Source organism: Cavia porcellus, unplaced genomic scaffold (genome assembly GCF_034190915.1).
Source record: "Cavia porcellus strain 051 isolate PalLab524CR breed Dunkin Hartley unplaced genomic scaffold, mCavPor4.1 scaffold_12, whole genome shotgun sequence".
Lineage (NCBI taxonomy): Eukaryota > Metazoa > Chordata > Mammalia > Rodentia > Caviidae > Cavia > Cavia porcellus.
The window spans coordinates 73,953,480-73,975,776 of record NW_026947495.1 but is presented as its reverse complement, the minus strand read 5'-3'; the positions used below and the strand labels follow the sequence as shown (position 1 = coordinate 73,975,776).

Sequence of the window (22,297 nt, the reverse complement as noted above, 5' to 3'; positions counted from 1 at the left end):
CAGAATCCATCCACAACTATGAGAATCCAAAGCCCATTTAGGTTTGATTACAGCACACCGTTCCCCCATAACCAAAACTACTGGCTCTGTGGTTACCAGCAGAATTTCTCTTATCTACCAAATATATTCACTTTGATTCAAGAGTTTTTAACATTGCTTTAGAAGTATTTGGGCCTAATTTTCTACCCACTTCTCTTAAGCAGCATTTGTAATGAGGCTAAGAATTTTCCAAGGCATTAGCGCTATTTGCTGAGACTTAGAATGTAGCTGGTCAAATAGGGTAATTGGGGTAACGGCCTGGGAAAGCTCAAAGGAGGGCACAGGCACTGGATATGGAAATGCAAGGCATGACAGTCTCGTCTGGCTTGAGTTCCTTCTTTGTATTCCCTCAGTCATACCAGCAACCTGTTCCATCACCACAGTGACCCCTGAACATGGAAGACATTAGTCACAGTTGAGGGGCAGAGAATTCAAAAGATCCGGCCTCACTTTACTGTACATAATGGTCTAGTGAGAAAGCAGGTCACCAATTTAGAGTACAAACTATAGGAATCAAGATAGGATGCTCAAGGCCAGTACACCTCCAAACATGTAAGTCAGAAGTTGACCTGGGGACAGAGATACCAGCTAAGCTTCCCAAGAGGAAGGGCTAAGCTACCTTGCACAGCATTGCTACTTAACAGCAAACAATAGTGTAACTGTGCAGGTTCAGAACAAACGCAAAGCCTCTGGGTAAGCAAAAGAGAAAATGAGATGGTAAGAAAAAAGAAAGCAGTTCCCACCGGAAAAATGTGGAGCATATAGAAAGAAGAAATGAGGATGAATCAAAGACCAACCTGAGCAGTAAGGAATGGATTATGCTAAAAGGCAAAGGATCTGGGGGCAGGGAAGTACATGTACGTGGACTAAGTCAGTGAATTCATCTTCCTTCCACAGAGATTGGTCTGGGAAAGACCTGTGATCCATCCATATCATCTTCATAAGGCAATGAGAGTGCATTCAAGAAAGTAAGTCTGCGCTCATGTGTAAGTAAACTTCTGATCATGGAAATCCATCTCTGGCAGATACCATCTGGCAGTCAGAGAATGGAGGTAACTCAAGAAAAACTGAAGCAAAGTGTTTACCATGATGACAGCAAATGAGGACTCAGATATGCTGCCCCAGAATCAGCCTTCCCTACCCTACAAGGCTTTCTCTTACGTGAATAAACCAATGCCTTCACTTTGTAGTTAAGCCAATTGAGCCAACCCTGTCACCAGGAACCAAGAGTTGTTAGTGGCATCCCTGGTGAAGCTGAAGAACAACTTCAGGAAGGGTAAGGGGACTGAAATAGGACACATGCCTGACTGGGGCTGAGTCCTTGTGTCACATCAAGGTCTCCTGGAAGCAGCGTGATGGCTGGGCGGTGTGAGCCCAGGTTCAGGAATGGGGTCTAGGAAGGGAAGTCATTAGATACTGACAGTGCCTGAAGTTACAGGTGTGAGTGTGAAGGCCCAGGGGAAGTAGAAAAAAGCAGGGAGTCCCAAGAAGGTATCCCACAAAACAGCGACACTTAGGGGAGGAAGTGTAGCGGCCAGCAAAAGCAATTAAAACATAGTCAAGGAGAGAAGCAGGTTGAAAACAGGAAGAATGCACTGAGAGTCTTGTACAATGAAAAGCGTTTGCAGGTAAGAGAGTTCCTATGAACCCAGTCACAAAACTAAACAGGGCAATCAATATTAGAGTGTATCTTCCATAGTACTAAAATTTTAAAAATGAAGCACCAAACATCCATACTGAAAAAGTAAGCCATCTTTCATTTACCTCAGGAGTGGATTTAGATATTGTTTGTACAGGAGAAGGAGGAAAAGACTATCAAGGCGCAGAAAGGTCTGAGTGAAAGAAAGACGCACGCAGAAGGATGAAAAGCAAACATTCTTGAAAATGACACACGTCCCTTAGTGAGAGGCAAATCATTTGAGAGATCCAAAATTAAAGAAGGGAAGAGACAAGAAGTGAACAGTGGAGCGCTGCTAATGTGAATCCATCTCAATCAGAAATTAAGATTAAAGCACCAAAGAAATTACAATTTCAGAACAAAAATGCTACCGCTGCATGCCTGGGAAGCGAAGTTGAAATGAGCGGGGAGTGACCAAGCCACCAGGAGGAAACAGAGTTCAGGGATGCGCAGTGCCGCAAACCTAAATGCTGCTCCGGAAACACAGAGGCCACCAAACATGAGGGACTCACCTTGTGTTCCTTTCACCTTGGAGTTAACAGTCACAGAGACACTTCCCTAAAACTAACTTGTTTTTAATCCACCTTGGTTTATTTTTCTCTCTTTACATTCAAGAAAAGTTCAATGATTTTTAAAAAATTTTAAGACATGCAATAATAATTCCTTTAATACCGCCAATTCTGCCCCTCTATCCATGCTCTGATCTGCAGGGTCACTTTCCTTTGCCACTTACAGTTTAATGTGCAGTGTTACAGTTTAGCTGTTTAATGGGGGCTATTAACAGTGCTGATCTCCTTGGGATTTTATGAGGATAAATAAGGTGACAAATGTAAAATGCTTAGAAGGTTATTTATATAATAGTATAGGGACTAGTTTATATAGTTTATATAGTCGAGTTATTTTTTATCTGCATATCTGTTCTTGCACTGGTGCACGAAGAGGTGCCTAACACATCCCTTCCAAAAGTTAACACCGAGTTATTCCTGCCTGCTAAGACTTTGAGCAACCGTCCATTTCAATGCTTCTATCCTTTCTGTACAGCTTACATTTTAATAATTGGCATATATCATGTTTCTGATGTACAGTTTCTATTCTTTGATAATATAACACACAGCAGATCTAAGAATGTGAACAACAGACTGGTCAAAGGTTTATCTTGTGGTCTCTCCTCTTGGAGATAGATTGTGTCTCAGATCTGGCTGCACACATTACAGCACATGCAAACTCCCCCGTCGTTTTCTTACAACCGCTTTGCTATCACAAAAGTGAGGGAGAAAGTGTGCTGATACTTTCTGGCTGACGTCGATCCTGGGGTGTGCTTTCACTTGTTTGAATATAATTTTAAAAGTCCAGAAGAAACACTACTTACAGTTGAAAGGAGAGAGAGAGAGAGAGAGAGAGAGAGAGAGAGAGAGAGAGAGAGAGAGAGAAAGAATTAAGAAAGAAAGAGAAAATGATAAGCAGTTTTCTAGAAACTGAAAAAATGGGCACACACCAGGAGATTATTCTTCAATGGAAAATTATGCAAAACTTTTCTGGAGATGAAGTTTCTCATGGTTCATAACACTCAAAGAAAAACAAAAGTAAATTTAGCTTGAGTTAAAATATATGCCTTTATGTGCATATTTCCTCAGGGATGAAAGATAATTTCCTATAAAATGTCTCTCAATATGTAAGAGCTCAGCGAGTGGGGAACTTAGTTTATAACAGAGATTTCATGTGTATAGAGTTTGCTGGCCTCCTGTCTTATCTCACAGCAGCAAAAATAAAATAAAATAAGAGAATCTGGATGCAACATGCCTCCACTTCTTTCTAATCAATATTGTCACCCCTTGGTATCCACAAGACATTAGTTTCAGGACCCCCATGGATAGCCAAATGTGGGGATATTCAAGTCTTTTTATAAAATGGCATTATATCTGTATATAACATCCATACATTCTCCTGAATATTTTAAATAACCTGTGGATTATCTATAACACCTGCTACAATGTAGATGTTGCATAAGTAGCTGTTAGAATGTATTCGTTGGAGAATAATTACCAAAAAGATCTACACAATTTCAATACAGACAATATTTCCTCAAATACTTTTGCCCTGGGGCTGCTTCAGTCCACAGATATAGAAGCTGAAGCAGAGAGCCTACTGCTTTCTAAATTCAACCACGTAATTCATTAAAGATGTAGGTTCTGTTTTAGATCTAAATCATTTCTACTACCCTGGTGTTTACAGCAATCTTAACCTACACAATAAGCCTTTCTTCATCCTCCTTTCTCAGCTTTTCTTTGGTTTTTAAAATGCTCATCTTTTTGCTAATTTTCTTACATTTAGCATACACTGATTATAGTTACTCAGGAGTGGTAACTCTTGAAAAGATACTGAGAAGCATGAAATATCTGGAAATGTTTCAAGCTTTTCTTTTTCTTTACACAATATCCCATTTTGCTTCTGTTCTGTTCCCAGAATTTCACATTCCAGGCTTCAGAATGCCAATGCTTGACCCTTTTGAGATCAAACCAAATCATTTGCTTTTACAATCTTTGCCTATGAACACATTTTCTTTCGTAATATCTCACAGCAGTCAAACATATCCATGTGCAAACATAAAATAAATAATAAATATACCCAATAATTAAAGAAATCTAGATCATTTATAAGTAGGTATTTCTAAAGAAATAATTAGGCACATAGATATCATTGTGGCATTTTAAATCCAGAGATTATGTGAAGAGACACACCATTCAGAAAAGAAGAATATAGGGGGTCAAATATTTTACGAAGCCTAGGTAATCTGGCTAGGGCTAGGGAGGAAAATACTTAAGACTTGAATTTGTCTCCTTAGCTCACTCACATCTCTACCAACCCCTTGGCTCACTGTATGTAATATCCAAAGTATCCATTAATAGATGGAGCTCCTTAGATGGAATCATTCCACATTTGAGAGATACAAAGGGCAGACCCATTTGCACATCCCAATCTGCTCATTCATCTCCAGCTTAATCTCTTTGAAACTGAGGATCACACACTGCGAAGGAATGAAAATTGATGTTGAATAAGAGGCTGGACTTTTAGCCCTAATTTTGCTATCTGGCTGTGTCAATGTGAGTGATTAACTTATCCTTCTTTGGGCTTCAAATTGTCTTATCAAGAAACTGACTGACTAACAAATCCCATAGTTCCTTCCAGCATTAAGTCTTTGAATGTGTTAACAGTATACAATATCTTTTGAAATCAGTAAAATAACTCTGCAATTTGTAGAGAGATGTTATCAAGAATAATTAATATAAGGTTTGTCCTCTTATTCAGTAATTGGGGCAGTTTTGTAACACTTTTTTTAGAATATTCATATATGTGGTAGCTTAGGATGACGACCTTCAAAGTTATCTTCAATAACTGTGGCAGTTACGTGAGAAACATGGTGAAAAGGAACTGAATACCCTCTTAAAGGAAGCCTGTTGTTTCAGAAATTAAGTTGGTTTTATACACTCATCCCAAGAAGTAAAGGTCAAGCAATATTCAGTGTTTACTGCCGTTTCTCTGTCTTCACTTATAACTGCAAAATCTCAATTCTTCAAACTTCTAGTTATTACTATAACTTCTAGTTACGCCTATTTGTGTTAACATTTTTGGCACAAAAACAATATTGCTTCCCACTATAAAAAGGCAAGGGAAAAATAATATTTTATAGATCCATACTTTCCTTTTAAATGTGTATCAATTGTTATCCAGACAAATAAAAATAGATTTCAAGTGGTTAAAAATGCACCACAATCAACGCAGAATACAGAATATATTTTTTAATTTGGAGAAAATAACACCATTCAATTTGCTTGTTGATTCTTCGATTTTAAATTGATTGTAATGAATATAAATTGCACATATTAGCATCATTAAAGACCTTTTTTAAATCTAAGAAACTATTTTTTACACCCTCTATGCAAAAGCTGGTATTTTGGGAGTAGTTACTATGTTTTGAATACATGAAATAGATTATACTAAATGCAGTTGAGCTCACCAAGTGTTTTTTCCCACATACCCTCTGGTATCTGCAACCAATAAAACTGGTAAATGCTTATGTTTATTGCTGTTATAAAACCGCTCTAAAGAATTTTATAATTTGGAATTCTAACTCATCATGATTAGTTCAGCGATGCATCACATCAATTACAAAGATGTAACTTTTCCTTAACTTTCAGTGATATCACAAAGTTCAATTAAAGATGTATTCTTTTCTGATTTTTTTCTCTTTTTTGTCATGGTAGTAAATATCTTTTTTCTAAGAGTTGAATTTTCTTCAATTTGGTAATAAACCAATGTTAACATTTCAATAAAGAAAAATATATCATACATCCATATTCATATATACCATCTATTCATCAAAAATAATTTAAGATGCACTAGTAAAATGACTTAGTTATATGAAGAGCTTTCTTTACCATCACTCATTAGGCAACATGTAACTGTTCATTAACTTTTTATTTGTTAAATTCCCTAACACAGTTTTAAAAGGTTGGCATGGACCATTATGTTTGATTTTAAAACAAGGACAATGTTTAGCATTGTGCTCAAGAATGTAGCTGTAGTTGTTAAAAACGCAAGATATTACAAAGTATAGCTATACTGGTGGTGTTTTGTTTTTCAATGGTCACAACCCTCTTATACAAGCGTATCAATGCACCCGGCTGACAGTATCAAGCCTCCCATCACACGGACAAGAGAGGTTACCCTTCTTCACTGAAATAGAGAGGACACTGCAGTTGTCCTGGCTAATGTCACTGCCTCTGATGTAAACAGAAAGAACAAAATACCTGAGATGTATTCCAAGTGGTTTGTTCTCTATTTTTCAGCTAATAGAGAAAACGCTAAATTCTTTTCAAGGACAATAACTATTGCCAATTTCAGAGTTGATAAAATATTCTTTGTGACAAAAGTGTTAATTATAATGTTACTGATATATCAGACTCAAATGTAGCAATATGTATGTACATATATATATATATCTATATATATATATACTTTATGCATACATGTGTCTATATACTGTGTATACAGACATACATATACATACATTATATATAGATTAGCTTCATATTTCTATCCTTGAGTTAAGGATGTAATTTAGGTATTAGTTGAAAGAGGGAGAATTTTAACCTATGCAGTTTGACTGAGAAGTGGTGGCTCCAGTCATTTTAGCAGGATAAAGCAACTGTATCTCTCTAAAATTCTGTGATTTTGATGGAATTGTTAAACACTTCCTTGTGGGGTACACTGAACCATACCACATATTTAGGTTCCAATTACCCTGTTATAATTACTACTGAAATGGCTTAGCTATAAGTTTGAAACCCAACTAGCTAAGTTATAGATTTCAACCAATTATTGCCAGCTAGAATCTTCAAGTACTAACTTCTGACAATTATTTGTGCTTTTGTTCATACTTGTTTGTTTCTAACTGACACAAAGTACATTATTGATTTGTTTTTGTTCTTTACTTTTCAAACCACAAAGGAGTTTGCAGGTTATGAGTCTTTTGTTTCCTTTTTTTTTTTTTTTTCCTGGTAAGGTTGGCTGGGGATTTGTTCATTTTATTTAATCTTCTAAAGAAGCAACTTTCTGATTCATTGATTCTTTGTATTGCTTTCTCAGTCTCAAATGTCTTAAATTTTGCTCTGATCTTTATAATTTTCTTCCTTTATGAGCTTTGGGCTTGACTTGTTTTTCTTTCCTAAGAGTCTGAGGTTCAACATTGGCTTATTTTGAGCTTGCTCTGTTTTCCTAACGTGGGAATTCACTGTTACGAAATTCCCTCATAGGCCTGCTTTCATTGTGTCCCATAAGTTCCGGTATGCTGTATCAACATTACCATTTAATTGTAGAAACTAATTTCTTTCTTAATTTCATCTGTGACCTACTGATTGTTCAGGAGGGTATTACTTAACATGCATCAGTTTCTGTAGTTGTGATTTCTTCTATCATTGAGTTCTTTTATTGTGTTATGGTCTGATAAAATGCATGCAATAAAGAATGAAAAGGGTGAAATCGCAATAGATCCTGCAGGACTCAATACTTAGTTGGAGAACATGTACTCAAATAATATGGAAAATAAGAAATAGACATACTCCTAAATACATGCAAGTTATCAAAGCTAAATCAAGAAGATATAAAAACTTCTAACTAACCCAGTATCAGTCAATGAAATTAAAGATGTAATTAAAAGCCTACCAACAAAGGAAGACCCATATACTGAAGGTTCACTGCTAAATTGTATAATACATTAAGAGAAGATTTAATGCCACTACTCCTCCAATTTTTTAATGAAACTGAAAAGAAAGAAATATTCCCAAAATTATTCCTGGAAGCAAGCATTTCCCTGATACCAAAACCAAAGAAGGCCCCAACCAAAAAAGAGAATTACAGGCCAATAACCCTAATAAACATTCAGGCAAAAATCCTCAATAAGATCCTGGCAAACTGACAGCAGCAAATCATCGAGATATTGTACACCATGACCAAGCAGGATTCCATCCCAAGGATGCAGGGATGGTTCCACATATGCAAATCAATAAATGTAATATATCATTATTTGCAGATGACATGATACCTTACATACAAGACCCCAAAAACTCTAGCATAAGACTTTTAGATTTTATCAACAAATTCAGTAGCATAGTAGATACAAAACCAACACTCAAAAGTCAATAGCAGTCCTGTACATAGATAGCAAACTCACTGACAGAGAATTAGGAAACCATATTTCACAATAGCATAAAAAAAGTGAAAGTTGTAGCAATCAACCTAATGAAGGAATAAAAGATCTTTACACTGAAAACTAAAGGAGATCAAAGAGCATACCAGAAGATGGAAATATGTCTTTTGTTCTTAGGTAAAAAGAACCAATATAATGCAAATGGTCATACTTCCAAAATAGTCATACAGATTCAGTGCAATTCCAATCAAAATACCAACCAGTACCATACCTCGGAGAGTTAGGAAAAAAAAAATCCTAAAATTCATTTGGAACCAAAAGAGACCTAGAATAGCAAAAGCAATTCTGGGCAACTAAAGCAAGCCAGGAGAAATCACAATCTCTGACTCAAAATTATTCTACAGGGCCAGGGATTTAGCTCAGAGGCACAAGTGCCTGCTTGGCAAGCACTAGGTGATGAGTTTGATCCCTGGTACCAAAAACAAAACAAAATACAAAGTTACAAAGCTACAGTGAAAAACAAAAATGAAAAACTCAAACAAACAAAAAACCAGACTGAGGACAAATGGAAGAGATTACAAAATGCAGAACCATCTCCAAACATACTTGGTCACTTTGTCTTCCACAAAGGGGCCAAACACCTTCAGTGGGAGAAAAACAGGCTCTTTAATGAATAGTGATAGGAACACTGGCTTTCCACGTGTTGAAGACTAAAACTAGAGCCTATTTCCTACCATTCATTAAAATAAAATACAATGGATCAAAGATCTAAATATTAAAACAGAAATACTAAATCTGCTAGAAGAAGAGCTAGATCTTTTGAAGATATAGGTGTAGGCAAAGACTATGAGCAAAACTGATCAGCGGGGAAATATTACAAAAGAATCAACAATTGGGATCTCATCTTATTGTAACAAAAAGCACAGCAAGAGAAATCACAGAGTTGGGAAACATTTTTGCCAGCAGTTCTTTGGACAAAGGACTAATAGTTATAATACATAAAGAACTCAAAAAATCCCAGACTCCCCTCCCAAATTTAAATACCAAGTCCAAAACAGGCATCTGAAATGAACAAACACTTCTCAGATGAAGAAGTAGAATTGGTAAAAGAATATATGAAAAAATATTCAATATCACTGACAATTTGAGAGATGGAAATTAAAACAATACTGAGATTCCGTCTCATCCCAGAAAGAATGACTATCATCAAGAAATCAACCAATAACAAATGCTGGTCAGTCTGTAGGGAAAAGGAATCTTCCACCATTGGTGGGAGGGTAGGCTGATGCAACCACCATGCAATGAGTATGGAGATTCCCTAAAAAACTAGAACTAGAGGTTCCATTTCATCCAGGTATTCCTTTCTTGCTATCTTCCTGAAAGAATTAAAAGCATCATACCACAGCCATTTGTGCACACACCTATGTTTACAGCAGCACAGCTAAATCTTAGAAACAGCCCAAACGCCAATCAACTGATTAATAAATAAGATTTTTTTTTTTAGGAGGATGAAGTACTACTCTTATCTAGGTAAATGGACAGACCTGGAATCCACATTCTTAGATGAAATAAATAGACATCCATATTTAAATATTGCACGATTTCTCTGGTGTGGGAAACTGAAAGTGTAAATAAGGACCAAAGCATATAACAGATATTGTGAAATAGGAAGAAAATGTTGAAATGGGAAAGGGAACTAGGGAGGGTGATGGGGAAAGGAAGGGAAGAGAAAAGAAAACAGAAAAGTGGAAACAAAGCTTTTGGAAATAAGGTGGCAAGAGGGTTAAAGGGAAGAGAGGAAAAGGAGGGAAAAAGAAAAAAGAAAAATGAAGATAAATCATGTTCAGTACAAATTTCCTATGATGAATGTAATCATTATACATATGTCTAAAATATATCAATAAAATTAACTTTAAAAAGAGTTTGTAGGCTATGAAAGTAGTGAAGGTTGAGACAGTCCGTCTAGAGACCAGAGTCCCCTGAAACCATCAACCTTCTCTCTTACCAAACACCATCTGTTTCACCCAGACAACTCTGCTGACTCTAGATAGCACTAAAATGTAATGAACTTTACCTTCTTAGATCTCTGATATCCATATCTTTTCCTACTGGTCATCATCTGTTATGGTTTGCGTTTTAAATATCCCCCCAAAACCTCATGTGGTCATGGAGGCGGGCCTTCTGGAGGTGGCTGAGTCTAGCATTTGTGGTTGATCCATTGTCCAGTGCTGGGACTGGCACTGTGAGCGTTGCATCCCTGCCCAGGGGCAGGATCTGTCACACAATATAAGGGAGGGAAAGAGGAGCTCTCTTCCCTTTTGCCTTTTTTGCTCTGGTCTCTTGCAGCCGCCATGATGGTTGCCCCTCAGCCATGCCCCCTGCTTTGGATCCAGCTGAGCATGGACTGAATTCTCCAAAAACTGTAAGCCAAATAAATTCCTTCCTTCATTTTGGATGTTGGATAGTTTGTCTCAGCAATAAATGAAAAGTAACCAAGACATCATCTATGTAATTTTCCTTCAAAAGTGTTTGGGTCATGTAATTCTTTTCTCTCTCCACAGGGAAATTATAAACTTTTGAGATCAAGGTCCATGCTTTAGATTTGCTTGGTTTTAGAGCTTATGACACACTAAAGAGATAGACAAAGAATGCTGACTCACTTTGACCACTGCCTAGGGCAAAACAATGTGATAATCTCTTTGAAAATGTGAATATATATATTCATGTATATGTGTGTGTATGTCTGTGTGTGTTGTGTATATATGTGCTGTGTGTGTGTGTGTGTGTGTGTGTGTGTGTGTGATACTGGGGACTGAACCCAGGGCTTTCTGTATTCTATTATCAAATGACACCTTAGTCCAATTTTAATTATATAACTCTAGCTTTTTCATACAGGCTTAGACATATAGTTTTCACCTCAGCCCTTTCAGGGTAGTTACACATTTTACAATGAACTATTTAATGAATGCTTCACATGAAACATTTACCCCAATTCTTCACCTAGAAAATTATTATCTTATACCAACAGAAGAACAAAGTAATCAAATTAAAAGTTTGATAGTATTTGAGCTAAGCAGAATAAGGAGTTCGGTATTCTCATCAAATTTGGAGGGAGGTAAGAATACTACAGCTTCCCTTAATAATGGTGGATTTAAGATTTTTTCTGTTTTAATGTCCTAATTAAAGCTGCAGCAGGAAACTAATACGGAAGTCACCTATAGATCTTATCACCTTTATTTTCAAAATGTATCCACTCTCGTGGTGTTCCTCCTGCAGTTCCTCCAATCACTTTTCTCGTCTCATCTTAATACTTCTGCTTTTCACTCTTTACAGGCAAAGTCTCTTAAAAAGTTGTCTCAGATCTTGTCCCTCTTTCAAATGCTCTAAATCTACTCCTTCTGTTTTCAGTTCCCTGAAGAACTCAAAGAGCCTCCTCCCTTAGACCCTGCTCCACCTCACAGGTGCTGCACGGCCAGCTGTCACCTGGGCTTCAGGGCAGGCTGCCTGTCAGGCACCAACCTTCAGGCCCTGCCAGACCTTTGTGGCTTCCCGCCTCTGACTGCCTCATGCCTCTCCTTAGCATATGCTCAAGCATCTTCCCTGTACACTGTAACGCAGTACCTTGCTCCCCACTCCTCCCAGTTCCAGTGTTCTGCTAACCTGTAATACGGTTCCCCACAGCAACACAAAATGTTGCATTAATATTACATCACACATGCCAATATACATACTATATAATTTATACTATATAAATAGCATTAATTCTGTACTAATAGATAAAATGTAAACATCATTTTCTCACTGGTATCTCTCATGAGCTATTTTGTTGATTGAGTGTGTGCCCGAGGAAATGACTTTATTTTGTTGTGTGATAATTTCCCTTTGCCTGGATCAGGACATTGCATAAATTATCAGCTCAATTCCTGTGAATAAATATTTGTATGAATGTATAAGTAAAACTTCACTTACTTTTTACTGTATTTTTCTGTCACTCTGGCCAAGTTTATGTACATATTACAGAAATCATTGTAAGATACTATATTATTTCAATAAGGGTACATGGCTAAAATTATGTATAAACCCACCTGCTATTAAACAAATTGACTTCTTATAAGTAACTCCACTCTCCCTTATTATTTGATGATTTAAATTAGTTAAATTTGTGAAACCTTTGGTATTTTTTAAAGGCGAGATACAAATTAAAGTTAGTGAATTTCTAATTTTTTAGACTCTGAATGACAAATCTTATGGAATAATTTTATGCATAACATATGTGTTCTGAAAATTTAGCTTTCTCTTTTATTTTATTTTGACGATAGTAAAAATACAACAGAACAAGACAGAACAAAGCCAATCGAGACAATGCAGTGAAATTGGTACAGAACTTCACAGCGGGATACTGGGATGGTAGTAATAGGTACTATGGTATATCTTGTTATCTTCACAATAGCTGTCCAGTCAATTAAGTATAGCAAAATCAAACCAAAAGCATAACATTATAAAACCAAGTGTTGAATAGAGCAAAACAAACATAACAAAACAAAACAGTGAAAACAACCTTTGCCTTCAAACAGAAGATAGAAGGAAATACCTATATTTGCTATATTGCATATGGTCATCCTCCCAAGAGCTGCTGAGACATCTATCCCCAGTTGCTGGGGGGTGGGAATTTGATTCTCACCCCAAGTGTGAGGTAGGCTCACAGGAGGCTCACAGGCTGGTTCTCCTCCACACCAGGGGCGCTTACCAAGAGCAGGTGAATATAGCTTTTTCCTTTTGTTCTATTTTCATGCGTAAATGTCTCCCCTAACTCAATACTTTGCCATCAGTTTTAACCTACATTTGAAAACCTTACAACAAAGTTCACGGTTGGTAAAAAAGATCCTCAATGACCTGGTAGTTACGGGGCTCTCACTGAACATTAAAAACAAATGAGTGAAAAAAAAAATCAGAAAATAATGACTCTGCCCTGAAAATTTTCCTTAAATTTCCTGTTTGATGAGTTCACAGCCTAAACTGTTCTGCCCACTGAAGCCTTTTTAACCTACATTTTTAGTCCTGTCCACTAGGACATTACTTGTACTGAGATAGACAAAATATTGAAGCAATGTAAAAGCATACCACTATAGTACCTGCTATATATCTGGGCTCAGTGAAATGTAAGCCTTTTTATTATATTAGAAACAATATTCTGCATAGATTAGACAAATGTATGCATTGAATACCTACTATGATTTAAGCGCTTTGGTAAATTATCAGAAGATAAATCAATGACTGCTAAGATTTACTGAGCAGTTAGTTTATTTTAGATATTGTTCTAAAACTTTGTCTTTGTTATATCCATAGCAACTCCAGTGAAAAAATACTACCATTATCCCTGATTGTGGATGAATAATCATACATAAAGAATGCTAAGTAATTTTCTCCAAAGACATAGAGCAAAAAGTATTAGATCCCGGGATACAAGCCAAGATAGTCTAGTTTTATAGTTCATATTTTGTTGTTGTTTTTATTCTTGTTGTGCTGAACCACTTTCTGTGGACATGAATTTGGACTGCAAGAAACATATACTCAAGCATATTCACTTTACAGAGAAAATATTTTAAAGCATTTTCCTTGCCACTAAATCAGTAAGAAAAAAATACAGTTGTTGCACTCTACAGATCTCACTGCTAGCAGGCGCTCTGGAAGCCTTTCTCCCACACTGCCTTTTAAATGTCTCTTCCTGCTGTTTCAATCGTAGATCTGCACTGCAGAGGTTGCTTATTAAACACCAGTGACTTTCTACTCAATAAATATTTAACAATTCTTCCTGAAACAGTTCCTACATCTGATCTTATTATAACTCAATGTATAGTTTACCAATCCGTAAGCCTGCAAGTTCTCCTGTAAAAACAGAGCAGCTCTGTGCTTCCCATGTGGTCTCTGCTTCCAGGTGCTTAAATCTGAAGTCTCAATCCGCACTCCAACTCTTTGACTTGCTTTTACCTTTCAAATTTTGACCCAGATTTTTCTACAAACTCTTTGATGCTACCTAATCACAAAAATACCACCTTCCTTTTTTTCTCTTTTTTTCTTTCTTTATTTTGCACCTTTCTTTAAGGTCCAGTTTGTAAATTGTAATCATTCGTCTATTTCCCACACCAATATGTCAAATTTTTAAAGATATGAGGTGTAATGTTCTTGATTAGCATGCAATGCTTTGAACAAATGAGTAACAAAAATGCACTTTTTTTCTATTTTTCAGCATTTTAAATTTGTTTGTTATCTTGGATGATAATCATTTTCCATATTTCCACATAATTTTTTTATTTTTGGTCTATAATACAACATTAGCACATTCATAAAGGGTGCTAATGTGTTAGCTATCCAATTTTCCACAGAAAATGATATTACAAATAATCTAAACAACAACCAAACTTACCTGAAAAAGTAAATGCACATAATGTGCAACTTAAACAGAAATTTAAAAATGAAACATTTTAAAGGAATCATTTAGAAAAAAAACCTTCTTACACACTGTACTATTAAATTATTTCATATCCATAGTTTGTTCCAGCACTCACTACCAAAAAGTGTCAGTGCTTAAGCAATCTGAGAACACCCATATCTAGTAATACTACAACACAATTAAATTAGTATCATATGAACTTTTTTACCTTTGCATTATAGGGAATGTAATGCTTTGATAAAGCTTCAGGTGTATGCATCCATGTTTTATCTGCAACAAAGAAGACACAACATTAAATGACAGGTAAATATGATGTCACCATCGTGCATTAGCGTTAGCAGGAAGTCTCAGAGGGTCAGGAGCATTTCCAATTCTGAAATTCTTCTGCTACATTAAAGGAGAGTAACACAGTCAGCTATAAGAGGAATTCAACTGCAGATTGATTATAGGACTCTTTTGTTGATAAAAAAAAGTCCTTCAACTTTTACAAAAGTTTTTAAATAACACAAATTATACTGAGGTCTTAGAGAGGATATAAAAATACCAACATCATCAGTGGACTGAGTAACATTTATTATACAATTAAAGACAATTATCTTTTTTCTTTCACTTTATGCCCTTGTTAATTACAGGTTCTTTCTCTTGGTTCGTATAACAAAAAAATATTCTTTTTCCTCGCTGTGGTTATTTTTAGCATCAAGACTCAAATATTCTAAAGGGAAAAATTACATTATGCTAACAGTTGTACTTCCATGACACTGAAAAAATTTCAGTCTACTATGTTCATTAAGAAATCAATATAACTTTAGGATAATCTTTATTCTAAATTTAGAGAAATACTGACTGAAGGTCTACTATGAGGAGTTTTGAATATAAGTAAGTTTAAATGCATTACTGGGAAAAATTTCTTAAATATAATAAAATAGAAATAAATGCATATCAAATGTATAGATCTTTAACAACTATATATATTTTGTGTTGTTTTCATATTTTATTTGTATTTTATTTAATTTTTTTTAAATTTTATTTAAGGAGAAAAGAAAAAAAAAGCAGAGAAAGGGTACAAGCTATACAGATTTGCAGAAAAAAAATGAACAGTAGGAAATCACTAGTTAATGGATTACATATTGTCATCTTAGAAATAATTGTTCAAGTCACAAAATTAAAGCTTGTAAAGTGGACATTCCATCAATGATACTGCAAACAGTTCTGTTCAATGATCCAATAAAACTCTGTGATATCATATTCTATCTTATACACTTAAATATACATGCAGTTATATAGTTTAGAGCACTTTCTTTTCCTCTCTTTTGTACAATGACTATTACACATTTTGGGTTTCATTGCTCTCACGGTTCTTATTACTTTTTTGGAAGAGAGTAAAACCAAATGTGACATAACAGAACAGAATCGGTCAAGTCAAAAGGGTGGACATAATAGATAATGTGAAAACATAATACAAGGTGATCAACAATGGTTACCATAATGCCTCCCGCTATCTCTAGTAGAATTGCCTATACCATTAGTTATAATACAATTGAACAAAACAGTAAAGAACAAAACCGACAAAACCAAAACATTGGAGATATTGTAGGTCTTCAAAAGTAGATAAAAGTCAACGAGAATGGGCGTTATAATGAATCTCATTATCTTCACAGCTGATGCCTAAATTTTCGAACCTGATACTATCCAGCAAAACAGAATAGGGGAACATCAGTTAAAAACCAGATGGTGAGAGTAATACAGGGCTTTAAATCGAGGTAATGGAAAGTCAAAGTGGATTACTATAATATATCCTGCTATTTTTTTCCCTTTAATTAAAAGGATAAAAATTTTTAAAAAGTGTTAAAAAAGTAAATAATGGAATGGAGATTGAGATAAAAGAGGGCATAACAACGAAACAGTGCAGATCAGAACATAACCATTTAAGCAGAATAGTGTTTCACCACCAGATAATCCTGACCTAAAAGTAGTTACCATATTGTCTCTTTCCTTGAAATCCTTGAGTACAACTTCGTATACTGTAGCATTAAGTATATCAAAACAATGTAAAACCATTTAAGAGAATGACAGCATTACAGAGTATTTAGAATCGACTAACAGAAAATGAATAATGGTTTCTGTATAATCTCCTTGTCTTTAAAAGGTTTTTGCTTATACTATCGTACATAATAAAATCCAGTAAGATACAACCTATTTAGACCATTGGAGACAGAAGGACAAAAGCTAGATGAGACTTCAAAACAAGATGATACTAAATCAGTATTACCTATTAAGATGTCATTTTCTCCAAAATAGCTGTTCCTATCATCCAATCTTCTCTGCCTCATTTCTGTTGAGCTCTTATTCTGTCAGTAGCTGTCAGTTTGTCTTCTTCACTTTGTTCTCTGCTCCATTAGTTGTGGCCTCCACTATTTCTGGATTCTTTGTATTTTTCTTTTTTTAGAATATCCTGCAATACTCTCTGTAGAGTTGAATTGGTGGTTGCAAATTCCCCCAGTTCCTCTTTATCCTGGAAGCACCTTGTTTTTCCATCAATTTCCAGGGACAGTTGTGCAGGATATCTCAATCTTGGCTGGAGATTATTATCTTTCAAAGCTTGAATTATTTCCCCCCATGCTCTTCGTGATTTGATGGTTTGTGCAGAGAAATCTGCTGTAATTCTGATGGGTGCTCCCTTGTAAGTGGTCTGTTTCTTGTCTCTGACAGCTTTTAATATTCTGTTCTTGTATTGAATTTCTGGAATTTTTATTATTATATGTCTGGGTGTTGCTCTGTTTGGGTTGTAGGTAGCTGGGGTCCTGTATGCCTCATACATCTGAGTATCTTTACCTTTTGCTAAATTAGGAAAATTCTCCTGGATTATTTCTGTGAGTAGCTTTTGTAGTTCATTTGTTTGTGTCCCTACTTCTTCTTTTATGTTCTTAATCCTTAAGTTATGGATCCTCTTATCATCTTCTTGTCTTTGTATTATTGCTGTGTGTTTCTTTGTTATTTTTAAGAAGTTTTTCATTTCATTCTCCCATATTACAATTCTGCCCTCCATTTCAGATAGTCTGTCCTTAGTTTCTTTCAAGCTGTTATGCCAGTCTTCGATAGACTTCTTAGTTTCTTGGTAGTCCCTTTGAACCTGCTTCACGTATTCTATGCTTTCCCTGTTTTCTCCATCAAACAATTCTCCCCTCTTTTTCTGTTCTTCCATTCCACCATCTGTTTTTTCTTGGGTGGGGCTTAGCATTTCTCTAACTATTTTGCATACTTCTAGCTTCAGGTCGTTGATAACTTCATTCCTGAATTGGTCTATGAGGCTCTCTATATGGTGCTTTATGTGTATTGGTGCGGTGTCCGCTATTGCCTGTTTCTCAGAATTGGGGGCCGAGGAGCCTTTCTTGTTGCTGCCTCTTCCCATATTCTCTATGCCTTATATATGCAAGCTTATATGAGAGGCCCAGCTTCTCTCCCTGTCAGCCACAGCCTGAATGAATTGCGCCGGTTAGGTGTTCCCACTCACCGCTGCGCACCAGGCAGCCTACGCGGGGCCCGCCCCTCCCGGCCTCCGTCAGGCTCTGGGATCTGGGTTGGGCCAGCCTACGGGGTCCGCCGGCAGCGTCACGCAGGCCAGGCACTTTTCACCAATCCCGCCCGAGAGGGGAATGTGTGGCTGGAGTCGCCACCGCGCCCTGCTCCCGCAGGACTGCTCGGGCCCAGAAAGTCCGCTGGAGTCAAACTGTGGTGGAGTGTCAGTTTCTCTCACTCACCTCGCCACACGTCAGAACATGCCTCCCTGCCCATCCTGTTTTCGACTCCGTTCGCAGACTCCCGTTCTCAGAGTTTCCGCGCGTCTCTCTCCTTGCCGAGCCGATGTAGAGGCAGCCAGCCGCCGCGCGGCGGGAAACCCAAATCACGGCTTCCAATGGCGCAGGGTCCAGCCTCAGCAGCGAGACTTTTCTGTTCCTGTTTTAGCACCAGGACTGCATTCCAAGTTAGTTTCTCTCAGCCGAGTTCGTTCCTGAGTCAGCAGAGCATAACTCCACCTGCTTATGTCTCTTTAGTTTGCACCATACCTGGCTTCTGAGCCTAGTTTTTCAGAGAGCCTCCGGTAGTTGCTGTTATCTGTCCGCCATGTTCTCCCGGAAGTCTGTATTTTATTTAATTTTTGAACTTTATTCCTATACTAACAATGACATATCATGTGTGAAATTTTCATTTCTTGATTAAAGTATTTCTATGAGTTTTTATTTAATAAAATTTTATTTCTATGGTTTTTCACCTTGGTTATAACCTTTATGGTTGCTAATGATAGTGATATGATTAGTTTAAGAAAAAGTTGTACTTAGAATTGGAACAGTCTTGTCTGTATATATGAAGTAAATCACAGTGTTTTACACTGAAACATAAAAACACTAAACATTTGCTTTGTAACAAGAGAAAAGAGATTCAATTTCTTTTTCTCTTTTTGCTCAATTTTCGTATCTTCTTTCCTAAATACACAGCATTTCTGAAGAAGATGTGAAGTCTGACTAGAGTCTGAATACAATGGTTTGTACCAGTTCTGATGCAGGTAGAGTACTGCTTTCTTCTGCAAGTCACTATTATTTGAAAACTGATGATATTGCTTCTTCTACAGTTTCATATTGCAGTGACCTAAAAAGAGGGTAGGTGTGCCTGTTTCTTGTGACAGACCAAAATAAACGCAATATTAAATTACCAGTGGGTAGGCTGCAGTTGCTACAATAACACAATCCAGCAACCCCAGAACATTAAATGCAAATGCTCTAGTGGCTGTGCATCAAATAACCTCTGTTATAGGTAGTATAAACCTGACCGATATCCAGAATAAATCCTTACTATTACCTGGATTTATACTTCAGTGAAAGAAAAAAAGTCACAGAATAAAACTCCTGGTCCTCACATACATGCAGTTAGACCTAGAGGAGAAATTAGAGATGCTGGACTGCAATCACTAGATGTACCCACAGAAGCAGTTGGTTTTTAAAGAGAACTGGCACAGCTATAAGAATACAGACCTTCTAGATTTCCCTTTCTTAAAATTAAGGTCACCAACTCAATATTGAACACTCGCATGAGAGGAAATGCCAACTCTTCAAAATACTTTATAAACGTCAAACCACTGTGACTGCTATCATTAGGTTTCTGAAATATATTTAAGTAAGAGCTGATCAGCAAAGAAGCAGCAACTTCATTATTTTTTGTAAATTTAACATCATAAAAGCACCTGCTTTGAATATGCTGTTCTATGAACTGATGCATTTAGGACAACTTTCAAAAAAACAAAAAGAAAAGAATTCTTAAATAGAGAATTTAAGTCTTATGCTTTAGATTATAATAATCCATCAACATGCAAAGCAACAGGTTAAAAGTGTATGAACTGTAATTCACAGAATTATTTAATTGTACTTTGTCACCTGCTATTTTATGCTTTTTTACTAAATTACGTTAAAATAATAAATAGATACAGGATTTTCAAAGTTCAGAGAAAATGCTCACATAATCTGTAAAACAAATGCAATCATTCAGACTTAATCTATGATTAGAATGTTAGACTAAGCATTGAAGAGTGCTTCCAAATAGCTCAGAACAATACAAATCCAATTTATTCAGTGTTTTTCATAATCACTCAGCAATTGCAATACCATTAAAACATTTGCAAAGAAATAATTAGAACCTGGCTTATTCAATCAAAAAACACCATAATACTAATTTACAGATTTTAATTTCAAAAAAAAATGACAGTCTCTCTTCCTGAAGCAAATCTAAATGATAATCTCTCTTCTTGAGGCAGTTATAGGATTTCAGGTAATGATCAAGTGAAGTTGATCTCTATAAAATATAAGGTTTTACTGATAGAAGATCATTTTACTTTATTTAGAATACTAGATACAGTGTGTGTATACATATGTGCTAGTTATATATATGTACTAGTTACAGAAAATACCACTTGAATTATATATTCTTTTGCAGTTCTAGACTGCTAAGAATATATGAATGTTTTCACAAAATTCAAGTTACTGTCTGAAAATAAATTTAATTCAATAGTACTGTTGGTTAAAACCAGGAGCTGCGGTGCTAAGAATTCTTGTTTTAACAAATAAGAGTCAGAACTCAGGGACGTCTGCCGAACTTCACATATTGATTCCAGTTGCACTTGAAGCAAAATATCGAGCAGTAAATTCTTGATAAGGCTATTTCATAACTAGACTGAAAAGTTAGAGAAGGTGAAGGAAATTCAAAAGAATGAGGTAATGACTAGTGATTCTACTTTCTGGTTCACCAAATCATTGCAATTTTCCCCCAAAGTTGGATTTCTACTGTGTGCAAACAGCACAAGCATGTAGTCACTGGTTACCTGTGTAATTATCCAATCCTTAAAATTTGTCAGCCTCTTTCAAATAAATGCTCAGTTAAACACAGTTTAAATTTTAAAGGCTTGGGAAAGGGAATAGAAGAATCATGAATATATACTTACATATGTCAAGGTCTTCAGAAATGGTTTTTTAAAACTAAGATTATGTGATTCAAGTGATGACTTGTGATACAAGGTACTGTTACTTTACTGAAAATGTATCAGGATGATTCTAGACATCTTTACTAGCAAAAGAATAAAAAAAAACTTTTGTTTTTGATAGGTTTTTAAAGCAGAAACAAGCTATGGACTAAAACAATTTCATTTTATTTCCCTTTACTGAGAAAAATAAATAAATTAGTGTATTTCTAGTTTCACGGGCTTGAAAAACATCGCAAGGTTCACATTACCTAAATTCCTGCTGAATGTGTCAATTTTCTGTACCACATCCGAATGTCTGAACCCTCTCACTCCAGTCATGAAAAGTTAGTAATCTGAGTAATTCTATTACCCTTTATGCAACTCTGCCTGAGTGTTTTCTCCTAGGCTAAGTCAATGACCTTATAATTTGCACCTATTTGTCCTTTATTAAACTAAACCAGAAGGCTAAAGGGAGCCTCTTCAAACACTGAAAAGCAGCTCCCCCTACATGCCAGGCATCTTCTTTCCCTGTGCTTCCTGCTGCCTTGAAAGTTTCCAGCTTTTCTCATCCTGGCAAGTCACAATGCAATCCTTTTAACCCTTTCAGTCTGTTAAAGAGATAATACACTATGACTGGCTGCACAGAGAGGGAACTGAATGCTCTGGCTGCCATCCTGGACTGTTCGATGCTCACATATTAGAAAGATGAACTACAGTTTTGGCCATCACACTTGACTTTATTACTAGACCAGTGTTTACCCATATACCACGAAGGCGCATCTTCCAAAGAACAACACAATCAATAATCACTTGATACATTAAAAAATCATTAGATTCTGTGGCCCTTTGTTGAATAGCTTACAATAGCATAGCAAATCTATGGTGTCAAGTAAGACCTAATGATATAACTCACATATC

At 36.2% G+C, this 22,297-nt stretch overlaps 1 protein-coding gene across 16 annotated transcripts in view; it reads right to left on the bottom strand.

Annotated features, from left to right (window-relative positions):
* Gulp1 (GULP PTB domain containing engulfment adaptor 1) overlaps positions 1 to 22,297 on the bottom strand; it is a 255,414-nt gene that overhangs the window by 76,877 nt on the left and 156,240 nt on the right. For all 16 annotated transcript variants that reach the window (XM_063259425.1, XM_063259423.1, XM_013142555.3 and 13 more), the window contains one exon: positions 15,083 to 15,144. In XM_063259425.1, the coding sequence (XP_063115495.1) occupies positions 15,083 to 15,144 (62 nt within the window). The remainder of the gene's footprint in view (positions 1 to 15,082; positions 15,145 to 22,297) is intronic.